General features: G+C 35.9%; 1 protein-coding gene across 1 annotated transcript; it reads left to right on the top strand.

The window, feature by feature from the left end:
- The first annotated feature begins 441 nt into the window (after positions 1 to 441).
- On the top strand, positions 442 to 14,844 carry LOC108673369. The gene is made up of 5 exons (XM_018161185.2): positions 442 to 576; positions 2,068 to 2,124; positions 2,562 to 3,594; positions 14,048 to 14,345; positions 14,835 to 14,844. Exons 1-5 carry the CDS (start codon positions 532 to 534, stop codon positions 14,842 to 14,844), a joined length of 1,443 nt encoding a protein of 480 aa, XP_018016674.1. The 5' UTR covers positions 442 to 531.
- The last annotated feature ends 1,063 nt before the right edge of the window (positions 14,845 to 15,907 follow it).

The following is a 15,907-nucleotide window of genomic DNA, read 5'->3' as shown; positions in this document are numbered from 1 at the left end:
GCATATGCTGAGCAGCACTATCTGGAAAGGCCAGTTTAACTAAAGGCCGTTAACCCTCAGCTCTGGAACGGCTGATACGAAGCAGGATTCGAATGGCAAACGAAAACACGAGTCAAACCATGGTTAACACAATTTTTCTTTAACGAAAAAGCAAGATGGCAAAAATACCATCAATCCTAGATAACACAATAGCACCCCGGGAGTTGCTATCATGGAGTCAAGCAATGAACTGCTGAAAATTCTTGAAGTGAAGTGGCAGGGGTGAGATTAGTTTATCATCAAATGTTCAGGTTGGGGCTACCTTATACGTCACTCAGAATTAAGGCACAGAGCAAGCGTTAAGGAAGCTTATATGACCCGTAATTAATCATATTGAACTAAATCATAGTTTTTGTTTAATTGTACCCAGTGCTGTGTAGAAACTCCAGTGCAATTGATAGCCGTGCTATAACGGCAGCTAAGAGTTCAATATATTGCATAGACATCACAGATCTGTCAGTGTGATCTCCCATCACAGCGATCGTCTCTCAAATGGGGGTCGTCGAAGTCTTCTTCTTGGCCGGCGCCATCTTGGCGGTAAGTTCTGTTTGAGTGCACCGCAAGGCAATCCTCGGTTTGTTTAAATGAAGTACTCATGAATACGCCATTCTGAATAGGGTTTATAATTACAAAATCATGAATTGCGTTATCAAGTGCGACTACTCTTTTGGTTTATTTTAGATCAATTCCGGATACATCTTTTTATTGCACCAGCACAGTTTGATTCGCTACAGGCAGCATAATTCAAAAATTGCCAACAGCGTCATAGTTGATCGCTTTAGCCGTGACCTCGTTGAGTGTCTTGTAAATGAACGCCTTCGAGCACCCCGCCTCTCCCTTGACAACAGCGTCATAGTTGATCGCTTTAGCCGTGACCTCGTTGAGTGCCTCTCCCTTGACAACAGCGCCATAGTTGATCGCTTTAGCCGTGACCTCGTTGAGTGTCTTGTAAATGAACGCCTTCAAGCACCCCGCCTCTCCTGACACTCAATAGCGGCGTGTGTTGTGGTCATCAGAGATACAAGCTTTATAAGGAATATGGCTCCTTGCATGTTAGGTTGTACAGAATGAGAACTCGTTCGGTAAATTGCAACGGTTTCTGGACACAAATAATGAATAGTTGCGCACATCGTTGTAATAGTAATTTAAATTATAAACAATATTGAACATCATAATTGAAAACACAAGTTGATAAATAATTCGTATCAAATTACTGAACAATCTAGGGCAAGTTTTGGCTATGGATGGAATTTGATGTACACTCTGTAGGCTCGGTTGTGGAATGTAGACGAAAGAAGCATATGGAAAAATCTAAGCTCGTCTGACGCAGTAAAAACAGCAGACTTGCTTCAAGTCATCAATAATTCTAAATGCTTCATTTCAATAAAGTATTCGATATACTTTTCATGATATACAGTTTCAAATTAAAAGCTCAATGTACCATGAATGGTGTTCTCGGAGATTAATTCATAACACGATGCAATTAAAGACAGCATATGATAAAATTCTCACAGTTGGCACCATAGAATGACGCACAGGATGCGGCAATAATGCATCAGCGACGTACAGAACATGGCATAGCATTACGATCGAAGCAACATCGCCGCACGACATATAATTGTATATTACTATAACTGCAGCTCTTCTTTTGATTAATTGAGTGTACTAAAATTTTCTGAGACTATTTGGGCGTTCAACAGGAGACAGAAATTGTAATTAAATTATTAATGTAGCTAATTCATGAGGATTTAGAAAAAAGATATTTTCGTAACTCACTGTCATATTCATATAAGGCTTCTGGCACCTTTGAATAATTAATATAAACCAATTCCTTTGATCCAAATCCCATCAATTACAATTATTTTTTCAACTCTTATATAGCAAATTCTTTGATTAACGTACGCTCTGTTCTACTTCGTTTGCAATCATAATTATTTTTTCCTAAAATTAATTACTGATGTTTGGTAGTACGTTCACGAAATTCATCTTAAATAACAAACTAATTTAACTTCCATATTATTTGTGCAGGTCCTGACGCTGGCCGGCAGTGAGGTGGTCACAAATACCTACGTTGATGGCCGGACTGTGAGTATTGCAGAGTAATTAGGGTAGGTAACTTGAAATTAGGGCAAATTGTGATAATTACCCCTTAATAATCATCGTTTTAACATAAAATTTATTTATTCTACATTAAATTCTACTTGAAATTATTTGCAGTCTTTAGCCGCATTTGATACTTAAATGCTGGCATTGGTTTCCAGAGTTTTTATTGCATTCATCCTCCGAAGAAATTTGGTGCAATCACATTTAAAAGGTAACGTACTAGACTAGCGAAGTATTATTTACACTTGAAATGCAATCTTGAGCTTTTTTCAATATATGATCAGTTGTTAGCGACCCATCGATATGCAATTAAATATCATTAACAATAATGATTCAGTTGGGTAATAAGCTTAAGAGCAGTTAGAGTGCCGCCTATTCTAACAGACAAGTTCCTGGTCATCAGTCCAACTCGTCCTCAGGGTGTGGTGGTGATGCCTGGGCTGGCGTCTCAGGCCTCCGACCCTCCGATGCAAGGCGTGCACATGAGGCTCAGCTCTTCTTCTTCAGCTCGTCCACCGAGATCTGTCATTCAAAGACCGTCTTCATCATCGGCAAACACTCTTCCATTAAGTATGGTGAAAACTTCTTCCATCGGAAGTAACTCGCAAATGGTAACGAAAAATTCCAACAGATACAACCAGCCCGTCTTTAAACTTTTGAAAGGAAAGGATACAATAAGCCCTTTCAAGCATCAAAATGTTGGAATTGGAATATTAGATCGAGTTTGCTCTAATCTCCGTAATGTTGCTGAACGCATGCTGGAGTATTACAAAGGTTTAGTAGAAATAATGGCTACAAAGACACGCTCCTTTAGCATACATACTGATGCCGGTATTGCCAATACATCAGAAGCTCCACGTAAGGCAAGTAACGGCGGGCGGATTTATGGGGGTTCTGGATTTGACGGGGATCCAGGCTGGGCTGGAGGACCAGAAGTTGTGCAATACAATAGTGGTAATATTATTGTGGGCGCTGGGTATTCAAGTGATTCGCAACAGATAGCTCCGCATATATGTTATAACGCAACTGTGTCATCTACTGCTGGACAGCAAGCTTACGTGCAATTGAATACGGCAATATCTTTTTCAGACTTAGAAAGCCAACTTCAGATGTCTGTCGATATCAGTGGAAAATTTCTTATGTTTTCTGCAGAAGCAGGAGCAAGTTATTTAAGATCTGCACAGGATAAGGATTACTCCCTCTCACTAAATTATTATGAATATGCCACGAATAACGTAGCAGTGCAATTTGCAGGGTACGGTGAAGCAGCTCTAACTGAAGTTGGTAAAGATTTTTACAATGGTGGCAAGAATCCATATTTTGGATTGTTATGTGGTGATAACTATATTACTTCTTATCAGCAGGGTGCATTATTGGCTATGGGGATTAACATAAAATTTAGTAGTTCCGTTGCCAAACAAGAGTTTGAGGAAAAGGCTGGAGCTACATTTGGTAGTATTATAAGCGCTTCAGAAAGAATAAAGAATGTTGCAACCCAATATAATATCACTGGTGCAGTGATGATGCAAGCTTTTCAGGTGGGAGGAGACCCTAGTCAGCTTTCTAAGATATTTAGTAAAGATAGCAGCGGGAAGTACTATGCACTGACATGTAGCCTTACAACGATGGATGATTGCGTATTAGCTGCTAGTGGTTTACTGGATTATGCAAAAGAAAGCTTTTCAATGCAGTTTTCTTTTCAAAATAATACAGGATTAACGCCTCTTGGTATTGCGTTTAGTCAGTACGCATCAATTAAGTATATAGGACTTGTTGCTCCTCCCTCTCTAGTTACTCAGGAAGTTATACAAGATCGAGATAGTCTGTCCACTAAATTAAAAGAAAATCAATACTACCAACAAAAATTCTACCCGTTTTTTAATCAAGGATACCCAGTTGGACTGGATGCTACATTCATCAACAAGTCGCAGTCAATTTTGTCTAAAGCAGATAGCAATGTACGTCTGTTAATGCAAGCACATGAAGGAGCGGCTGACTGTTTTACTTTTCCAGATCAGTGCCGCATCATAAAAGCTAGTATAGATTCTCAGCTTCAGAATATTACAAGTAGTGATTTAACATTTTTAAATGATATAAAATACTCAGCCGAGACTCTAGGTGGTGTGTTTTACAATACAGGCGGAGGTTTGCCGACATCATGGACTGCGGTTGTTATGCCATCTGCATTCACACTTCATAACGTCCGCAACGTTTCCATTACAGAAATAGAATATTTTTTTGATGTTGATGTTTATGTTTATGACTCGGATGTATCAAATGAATACGTATTTTACGGTCACTCAAGCGACGGTATACGGTATGTTGGAACCTTATGTAATGAAAATAATGGAAATTGTTATCATTATGAAACATTTTCTAAAGAAATATCACACTTTTTTCAAGCTTCTTGTATTGCCGATGATATGGCGGCTATAGGTGCGTAAATAGCTTTGAAAATATGAAGACTTATAGGTGAATAGTCTCAGCAATAAAAGCTGTGATTTTGTCTGACAGATTGTGCTAGAACGATTCCAGAGTTATGCCAATTTCAGATATTAGAAACACAAAGTATGACGAACTGATTCTGTGCAACAGCTCAATGTCTGATAGTTAATTTTCCACTTTTCTTAAGCTTTCGTCCATGATAAGACTATTTTTTGAATGGACTTATCATCAAGAAATACACCTGTGTTTCCTTCAATTTTTCTAATTTACCTATTAATTGACTCAATTACATTTGTAGAGCAAATTATCCTACGGACATTCTCTGGATATTGCAGGAATATTACCAGGCTCTCCCAATTATTATATCAGGTTTTTGCTCTATTTGTATAGGGTTCACTCCATCCTTCATCAAAATATTCTAGTGCAAAATGTGCTTCATCTTCTGTAGCAGAGCTATAAATGTGCTTTAAATCTGATGCCAATAATTTTCTGTCAGTACATGATACATTCTTCACACTATTTCAGCTTGATGAACTATACAAAGCTGATGCTCAGTTTTGGGATATATGTAGCTTCAGCCATACCAGAAAGGTTATCACTACAGGTAATTAATATATCCTTTAATCCTTGATTTTAATCGTGCTTGGTTCACCTAAGCATTTTCGGGATATCAATATCCTGAAAATGCTCTGAACAAAGCTATATCTTTATTAAGTGAGCTTTTAGACAAATTCATAATACAATAAAGATTAAAGATATTTTTACCGTCAAGATGTACATCATCTACATTTGGCACATCTGATTTAAGTGTTAATTTTAGAAACTTTTTATCTTTAGCATTTTGAAGCTTTTTCCAAAATGTATTCACCTGCGTTCTATGAAATTTATCTTCTTCGCTCTGCTTTTCAGCGATGTTCGCCTAATAGTGGATTTTTGAAACTCTATTGTTTCAAGACTATAATTTCATATTCTAGTCCTGATTTTACTGCGGATCACTTCTTACCATGTTGATCCATCAGCTATCTGCAATGAGTATAATAATCTTATATCGAGAAAAACTGCGTTAATAAATGTTTTTGGAAATGTGATAAAGAACATCTGTCATCTCATCTTCTTGAATTTTCGATACAATAGTCTATAAAGATATTGAGACGAATTTTAGATCATTAATATTAGATTTAGTCTACCTCTTCAGTGCATGTAGTATCAATATACTTGCTGCATAGCTGGAATTACTTCAAAATCACCTATAGTGTCAACTGTCTAGTGCTTCTCTGACATCATCTTGTTTTGAAGCATATGATTGTTGCTTAATAAAGATTCAACAAGCTCGACATCTGATGATGTGTCAATACCAGAAAATAAATCTGAGAGCAAATGACTCTCTAGCGCACTCAGATTACCTCGCTTTAAAAGTAAAATATTAAATCTCTTATCGCAGCTTTATCATAATTACTATCATTATAAGGTAGCTCATTATTATAATAAGGCAGCATCATAGAAGTGGAGCTTATCAATCAAATTCTCTAATGGGTTTATATTAGATGCTATATTTTCTTCAGAAAGACAAAGAAATCTCTGGAAATTGATTATATAGTAAAAATAGAACTTTTTATATCCAGATATTACAGCCTCTTCAAACGTTGCTTGAACTGTTTCTTGATCAACGCCTCATCCAAGATCTAACAATCTAGGCATTGAATGTTTTATTTCAATCGCTTGAAGAAGAGCACAATAATCTTCTTTTGTTAACCTATCTTTAATGATTTGAAATAATTTCTCTCTATCTGATGGCCGATCGTGCGATATAGGACATTGGCAAGCTCACTACTCGAAGTCTCTTTGCTTAATGAATGCAAATTATCCGTTCACTTAAAAATACATTTTTAGTGATCTATTTGTGTTCTGCTTCAAATACTAGGCTCTAGCAAAGTTTTGTCTACTTGCTTTGATGCTTCTTGCAGTTATTGTGTACCTGTGTATCCGCTCGTTGGTGGGCAATTTAACAATACATCAAGGTATTGATAGTCTCTAGATTGCTGCACTAATATAACCATAAGCATCGTAACATCTTGCTCGTTTTGTGTGCTTCATAAAATCTAGCCTAGTCATCCATCATTAGTTTGCCTCGCCGCTTGCAATAAGGGGCAGTATCATATGTAACAAGATGGAAACGATCACAACTCATTTCAGAGCATCGTCTTCACACTAAGGTTATTTTGGTGTATCGGTTGTATAATCGTTTGCTTTATAAACAAAATATTATTGTCTCAATGAATTGATTCGCTGATTTTCGGTCAATGAACTTGCACCTTGTTTTGTGGATTTTTTCTACATTTTTTACATTTTTATTTTTCTTTAACTATAGTATAACACTTCGTCTGATCTTTCAGTCTAGCATTAGCTTTAGTATAGATATTATGAATCCAACATTTTTCAATATTTTGAAAATCTTTTCGATTTTATAGTAACTCAAATAAGGAAATTGTTTTTGCTAGCTTTCATAAGAATAGCTTACCCATTTACCTTCTTTTACAATGAGATCTTTCCCAGATACATTTATCCAATATTCTTTGTTACTTGATACCATATCTGCTTCATAACCAATAAGATTGGCTAGTGAGTACGTAAAAACAAATTAATCATTGTGAGATAATTAAGGATCATACAGAATTTTCACTACAGGCATTATTCCGTCATAGTACCTAATTTTAAATCTTTTCAAAGTTTAAATATAGAAAATGCTATATAATGCGAGTTGCCAATTAAAAGTGAGCATTTGTTAGGCATTGAGGCATGAGACTAGCTATAGATGGCTTATTGTCTTGCAACTGATTGTTGATTAAATTAGCATGCATTAGTTGATTATATTAGCATTTGCATCGTGTGGCAAAATGCATTAGTTACCGCCCTATGTCATGAATACACAAACATTTAAATTTTAAGAAAATTAAGTTTGCCTATTACAGTCTCAATTAAAGCTCTTCTTAGTGAAATCACTTTACCCATCATTGGCATTAACATATTTTTCATGACTTTATTAACCCTTGTGATAAGCTGAAAGCCTTGAGAATCTATATATTCAAATAATTCTTTTGATGCAATATCCACGATCTTCAAACATTTCTTCAGAAATGCCTGTAATCATCTGTCTAAAAGTCTTTTTATCATCTTTGTGAAGAAGTTTGTAACGAGAATCTTCTTCGGGTAAAATAATTTGACACGCGTGGAGATACTTGCCAACGTTTTCTGGCGAATTCGGAAAATTTATTAAATCTAAACACCTTATGACGAAATATAAAACATACATATATACACACTAATTGTAAAAGCATAATTCACGTAATCCAGCCTCGAACATAGTGGCTAGACTTACCATATTATTGAAGTAAAGCTCGGTATGTGTTACTAGTACAGGCTTTCATCGTACAATGACGGCCTATGCCAACCGCAACGCCCTAGTAGCTAAGTTAAGGGGAGCGTCTGCTCCAAAATCGAAAATTTTGACTATTTCGGTTTTTATACTCATCTTAAAGCTTACATTCTGATGCATCTAACGGTACCAAAACCATCTCTGTACGTTGATTTATGCGTTTACGACAGAACGCGAAAGGGTTAGGGGTGGTGGAGTTCTTCAACATTAAATATAGGCCGAAATTACTGGTAGCACACTTAAATAGCTAGTCTGAACACGCTGTGCTTAAGTTATCCGTCTGCAGTCGTATGGGATGGTTCTTGTGCCGTGGTTCACACCATCCTTGACAGAAATTGAGCTCAAATATCATCTAGTCTTGCAACCTTGCACCCTTGAATGTCTTTTTCGAGGCGCGCGCGACTTTGTCGGAGCCTACTGAAAAGTTAATTTATTGTCACTGCAAACCTATCTCCTCCTAGAGTTTTGAAGCTACAACAATGAGAGATATACCGTTCAATTCGCAAAGAAAAGATCTACAACTGATGTGGAGCTTTTTTCCAATTTCGTTATAGTTGGGATTTTATTTTGTAAAAAGGGGGGCGGGGGAGGGGTGAAATTGGAAAATTTCGAAAGAGTTCGGAAAAATGCTTCACACTCACATAAATTAGAAATTCGAAAAACCCTCTACATCAGTTGTAGATATGGTCTTTACGCATCGAATGATCTGTGTCTCGATATTGTAGCTTGGAAATCCTAGGAGGAGATAGATTTCTATAGTACCCCCTTTTTGTCAGTTTTCTATGAATTTCACGTTTTCTTTCAGTTTTTCGAAAAATTCACACGAACAAAAAAAAACAGAATTCCGTGTTACATACGTGTACCAAATTTTGAATCGATCCGTCTGTTGAAATCCCAGATATTTTTTGGGGCAGACGCTCCCCTTAAGCGTGCAAGAGAATATGACGAATCTTGAATTATACATCAAGCGCATCTGAGAAAACCCTTCATAATCTTTATTGACACTACTAAAATATACTTTTATCAATTTACCGTATAGATCAATTATCATATGAAACATCGAACCAATGAAAAAAAACAACCTTTTGTTGTTTGACTTCTCGGTTTTGAGAAACCTTTAAAAATTGTATGGGAATAAATCCTATAGTTTTTGCATACTCCTATGCTGGTTGAGTCCACAAATGAAATATCTGTGCAATCCTTTAATAAATGCGGCAATAACATATAACTAAATACCGAAAATTTGTACCCTTTAATTTTGTGAAGTGTACATAACTAATAAGCTAAAAATCATCTGCTTTGTCTTGCATTGTAATTGCCTCATCATAGCGCCTCAAAATATAACAAGATTCATTGTAACCAATTAGTATGATTAATATTTCGCTGCTAGACTAATTCCTCATTCCAGGTTTAGATTTTCAACGATGTATTGCGGACAATTCGCACGATATACCGTTCACAAAATCATCGACATAACTGTAAATTTCGGTAAAATCCTTTATTCATATGTTATTTTGTTTGTTTTATAAAAATAAAATAACTAAAATTTTCCTAAAAATCTACTATAGGAGCAATCAATTAATTGGCAACTCACGTTGCATATCCCAAAGAAGGAAACTAGAGCTGTTATTACACATAATTATTTAAAATGTTATGGCTTAAATTACTTTTTGTTAATTTTTTGATGTAGGTCTGCAATTGATTGCTATTTCTATGACTTCAGCAATTTTCTTTAACCATATCGGCAAGCATATCACTTACTTCTTCGGTGATATAAGTGCCTATCCTCATGCTTCTTATCGGAGAAACATCCACTGACTCACTATGCTCATCTTGTACAATATCATTTGTTGAGAGATTTAATTCTTCAGGCGTGGATAGCCCTCGGCCTCGAGCAGCATTATTTTTGGTTTGCGAAAAAAAAACATCTTAACCCTTTTACTGTTGTGCTGTTTTTGACATGGTCATTTGATCAATAATGTTAACATTTGATGTACAACTTATTTTGCTACTTCTTCCAAGCTTTGATAAACAGTTTCCCTGATTGCTAGGCCATCGTTTACTGCTGATCTATACCCTACCTTTTCCCAGATGGGAGACTCAAGTACTTTACTACTTTGGCCATTTATTTTAACGAGGCCTAAATAGCATATAGCTTTGTGTAATATATCACTTGATCCCACACTAGTGATAATAAAGAGTATTCTCTGGAGTGAAACTCCATTTAAGATGATTGTACAAACACATTTATCGCTAAATCCAAATATTTTCTGCTTGGAGTGATTGGTTGAATAATCAAATCGTACCTGAAGCAATCTCTATTGTAGCAGAAGTAGCTCTATTAGGTGAATCAATGATACACTATTGTTCTTTATTAAAACACCCGATAGCTTCAAGTGCACAAGCGACTGGATGTATTGGAAAAATGAGTGATATACCTTACTCGTTCCTTTGTTTGAGCCAATATGTAATCGTGCGATGTTCAACATCTAAATCTGCATCGGCAACCTTCAGGTAAATTTTTGGAGCCTCTAATGCAGCTGCTGCAGCCAAAGTTGATTTCATCACATTGCCTCTTTGTAATATAAGTTTATTTATAACGTATATTCTAAATAACTATGTATTAGTGTAACGCAAAAATAGTTTGATGTTATCAGCATCAAACTAAAAATACAGAGAAACAACAAATCGTTATAATTTAATTATGTTCATGTTTTTATGCATATAACATTTGTATAACTCATACGCAAACCAATTTCAGCAAAGCGCTACCAATATTGTCATATAGCAATTTATATAATATTATCAACAAACTATATTAGGTTTTGCATCACATAAATATTAAATATATCTAAAAATACCTTCTGACATCGTTAAAAAACAGATAAAAGTTGATCGAACAGCAGAGGATAAATTATGTGGGAATAATTCAAGATTCGTGCTGCGGCAACTAATGCATGATACTCAAATGACAGATAAGCGATTATCTGATGCACTGTGAATTCCAGGCTCATCTTTACATTAATTACTTCATTTGAATCTTTACCCCAAAAGTAGAAACTGTTAGAATAATTCCACTAGATTCGGGTATAACTATAAATTTAATGTGGAATAGCCCCTCCCTTAAAACTCGTGAGGAAGATGGGAAGATGCCAATGACAGGAATTCTATAGATTTGCGTGAATGGCACCCTCAGATAAATAAACAGAGTATAGATCAAACTTTTCAAATCCTTAAAGATTAGAAAATGAAAATACCAACTGTAAAAGCACTACTTTTAATTAGAGATATTTATTTTTACTATTTACATATAAATAAAGAATTGGATGCAGAATTCGCACACTCTAAAAAAAGCTACTGTCATTCCTTGGTTAAATTATATTATAAATTGCTACAAGGCTTTTGTCATAAGTTGTTGATGTTAAGAAGCTTTAAGGTATTCTCTTTTTATGCAGCAAATAGAATTGTTGAGAGTTGGATGGACCTGCCTCACCGCAGGATGTCGGAACTGCCCTCTAGCTACATATCTATATGCATCAGTTCAATGCCGCCCAAAATGCTCTTTGAGAAACGAAATGATTTAAATCCCAGCATTAGCCGTTTTCTACGCTTGATATTTCTATGATCCTGTTCAATCGTTTTATTTACATATTTGTTTTGTCGGCCGTGTAGGTTTTTGTTGCAATCAAGTATATAGCATACTAAACTGCTGTTTTTTTAATCTTAATTGTTATCCTTGTGTTGACTTTAGCTGTCTGTGTTTCAGCATTTTATCTTTTTTCATCGTGAACATTATCTCTACTTAGTTGACTAAGGTTGATCTCCAGGACTAAAAATACTGGCCTAGGGTCGTATTATCAAAACTTCGCAACTTTTTGTACTTCCGACAAAAGTTACGTGTTACGTAAGTACACCCTAATTTTGGCATTATCAAAACATTCGTACGTAAGACTTAGCTAAAAGCGTATTATTAAAACCATCTGGCCAACTGACCAATCAGAGGCTTTGGATTTGTTTACATTCTGTGAACTTCGATGGCGGGAATCGATGCCTTCGATGATATCGACTATCGAATGCTGTTTGTCGGTATTGAGTCGGTATTGCTCCTTGTTTCTGGCATTAACTCAATTGAATTTTTTTCCAATAGCACTGTTTACCACAATCACATATTTTGATCGTGCATATGTTGCACGATCAAGTAGTGGAGCCATCACAAGTAGAGCCATCATTCTATGCGTGTATAATCCGCGCTGTCGGATTGTTGACGAAATTCTATCACAAGTCAAGGTGTTGCTACTTGCTAGTAAATCAATAGTTTCCTGTCGCTTCAGCAGACACTCTAAACTTGTGCGGAACTCCACTTACGACATCTCCGAGCAGGCGTACAGTTACGTTACGTATCTTCCCGCGCAAATGTTTTGATAATACCACCTCTAGAGTTACGTCATCAAGTCAGCACTTACGCCACTCGTAAGTCGATTTTGGGTACTTACGAAGTTTTGATAATACGGCCACTGATCGGGCTTCTTGCTCACGCTAACGATATCTTCCTGTTGCTTCTGCTCCAAACAAGTGCTCTACCGGAGGCTCAGCTAGCGGTGAACATTTGCCGCTTGGCTGATGGTTCTCAAGAGTGATTGTTGCTGTAATGGAGAGCTTCTCCCAAATATCATTTTCTACTCATTCAATTCAACATCGCAGATTGTTTTTAATCAGGATAGCGAAGGCTGATTAAATTTCATGTAGGCAATGATATCAGGCATGCTTTATAAAAAAAGACTATTATTTTTCCGGCTTTTTCGCTATAAAATAATATTTGGAGTTAGCAAATACCCCGTTGGAAATCCTAACGGAATTGTGTTGGATGTAGACGTGTTATTTTTTAATCTACTTTAAAAAAATTTCTAATGATAAAACTAATAAACTGTAGTTTTAATGTTACTCTAAATCAAACAAACCGTCGGATGACCTCATAAGATGAGTGACACTTCCCATGACGTGGCCATTACGGCTGAAATAAAGTTCGTGAAACAGCGTGTTATAATTTCTTAACTAACCAGTTGAGCTTAATTTATACCTCACAATTCAGTTGAGGTCCACAATAAAATGAAAATGCGATGAGTCTGCTGATACTATTGTTTAAGTAGCTGAAGTGCTATTATCAGAATCTGACCTAATAATAATCACATAAATGGATGCCAGTTTTAGTACGGTTAGTTTTTCCCTTTTTATCTAATAACCCACAAACATTCAAAGTGTTAATTGTTTCACCGCTTCCAATATTAGTAAGATTATTTCTAATTATTATTAGTAGGATTAAATAATTTTCTATTGCTGTTATCGAGGAGAATTTGTATTGCATTACTCTCCCGCATAGACGAAATTTTCAAAACATATAATTTTGACTTTTCAAGCAAGTAGATTCTTAGGTAACAGCCAACCTAGTTCGTCTATAAGTTCGCTAATTACCAGGCAATCATACTTTAACATAGCCACATTACCACAAATAACAGACTCTATGAGGACGAAAATGAACTGGTTCGTCTGAACGGTAAAGAATTAAATTAGCAGGATCTATGATGAACACTACAAAATTTGCAATTATTGCTATTGTTGGGCTGATTTACCCACAACATATATGCATAACCGTCATAACTATCGTCGAGCGATCGGTATCATTAAACATGTTGATCCTATTTTGTTTGTGCATCAAGATATTTGTGAGTAATCCAGCGAGGTCACGGCGACGTACGAGGCACTTGTAATTGGACGGGCAAACCTTGATTCATGTATAAATACTGTGTATTTAATACCATTTGAAGCATCAAAAATCGGTCAATATAGCATTTTGAAATTTAATATTTGTTAAATTAAAATTGAAAAAGAAGCGGCATAGGAAATAACAAGAAAAGAATTAAAGAGCCTCCTCATTCATTCGGGTTACCAAAGATTGAAGTTCGAACACATTCTTCGGGTTACCGAAGAATGTTAATAAATTAAGATTGTAAAAGGCTGGAGCAACGTTTGGTAGTATTATAAGCGCTTCAGAAAGAATAAAGAATGTTGCAACCCAATATAATATCACTGGTGCAGTGATGATGCAAGCTTTTCAGGTGGGAGGAGACCCTAGTCAGCTTTCTAAGATATTTAGTAAAGATAGCAGCGGGAAGTACTATGCACTGACATGTAGCCTTACAACGATGGATGATTGCGTATTAGCTGCTAGTGGTTTACTGGATTATGCAAAAGAAAGCTTTTCAACGCAGTTTTCTTTTCAAAATAATACAGGATTAGGATTAACGCCTCTTGGTATTGCGTTTAGTCAGTACGCATCAATTAAGTATATAGATCTTGTTGCTCCTCCCTCTCTAGTTACGCAGGAAGTTATACAAGATCGGAATAGTCTGTTCAATACATTAAAAGAAAATCAATACTACCAACAAAAACTCTACCTATTTTTTAATCAAGGATACCCAGTTGGACTGGATGCTACATTCCTCAACAAGTCGAAGTCTGTTAATGCAAGCGCATGAAGGAGCGGCTGACTGTTTTACTTTTCCAGATCAGTGCCACAACATTAAAGCTAGTATAGATTCTCAGCTTCAAAATATTACAAGTAGTGATTTAACATTTTTAAATGATATAAAATACTCAGCCGAGACTCTAGGTGGTGTGTTTTACAATACAGGCGGAGGTTTGCCGACATCATGGTCTGCGGTTGTTATACCAACACCTCAATACACACTTCATAAAGTCTTCAGCGTTTCCATTACAGATAAAGAATACTCATTTGACGTTGATGTTTATGTCCCAGGTTTAATTGAAGTCGTATTTACCGGTAACTCAAGCGATGGTCTAGGGTATGTTGGAACCTTATGTTATTGGGCAGGTTGTTGGTCTAATAGAAGATTTGATAAAAAAATATCACCATTTTTCTTTGAAGCTTATGGTATTGCCGATGATATGGCGACTATGGATGCGTAAATAGCTTAGAATATATGAAGAATTAGCGGTGAATTGTCTCAATAACATAAGCTGTGATTTTGTCAGGCAGATTTTGCATGAACAATTGCAGAGTTAGGCCAATTGCAGATATTAGAATCACAAAATATGGCGAACTGATTCAGTGCAACGCTCAATCTCTGATAGGCATTGTCGACTTTTCTTGAGCCTTCGTCCACGATAAGATTATTTTTTGAATCGACTTATCATCAGGTAATACACCATGGTTTCTTATATTTTTTTCTAATATGCCTATTAATTGACTCTATAAGATTTGTGGCGCAAATTATCCTACGGACTTTCTCTGGATATTGCTGGAATATTACAAGATTCTCCCGTTATACCAGATTTTTGCGATATGTGGATATTGTTCACTGTATTCTTCATCAAAATGTTCTAGCGCAAGATGTGCTATACATCTTCAGTACCAGAGCAATAAATAAGCTTTAAATCTGATGCCAATATTTTCTTTCTTTATATGATACATTCATCAGACTATTTCAACTTGATGAACTATAAGCTGATGCTTAGTTATGGCATAACCTGCACTTATAGCTTCAGACATACCATAAAGTTATCACTATATGCAATAAATATATCCTTTAATCCTCGATTTTAAGCGTGCTTGGTTCATCTAAGCATTTTTATGATAGCAATATCCTGAAAGTGCTCTGAGAAACGCTATATCTTTATTAAGTGAGCTTTTAAACAAATTCAAAATACCATAAAGATTAAAGACGTTTTTACAGTTTAGAGATACATCATCTACATTTAGTACATCTGATTCAAGTGTTCATTTTAGAATCTCTTTGTCATTAGCGCCTTGAAGCTTTTTCCAAAATGCAGTATACGTATATATACCTATATCTGTGTTCTATCAAATTT

Source organism: Hyalella azteca, unplaced genomic scaffold (assembly GCF_000764305.2).
Source record: "Hyalella azteca isolate HAZT.00-mixed unplaced genomic scaffold, Hazt_2.0.2 contig13478, whole genome shotgun sequence".
NCBI classification, from domain to species: Eukaryota; Metazoa; Arthropoda; class Malacostraca; order Amphipoda; family Hyalellidae; genus Hyalella; species Hyalella azteca.
This window is presented reverse-complemented; position numbering and strand designations above follow the sequence as displayed.

Coding starts and splice junctions, on each gene's coding strand:
- LOC108673369 (XM_018161185.2), top strand. CDS start 532: ATGGGGGTCGTCGAAGTCTTCTTCTTGGCCGGCGCCATCTTGGCG. Junction 577..2,067: donor TGGCCGGCGCCATCTTGGCG/GTAAGTTCTGTT, acceptor TTATTTGTGCAG/GTCCTGACGCTGGCCGGCAG. Junction 2,125..2,561: donor CCTACGTTGATGGCCGGACT/GTGAGTATTGCA, acceptor ACTCGTCCTCAG/GGTGTGGTGGTGATGCCTGG.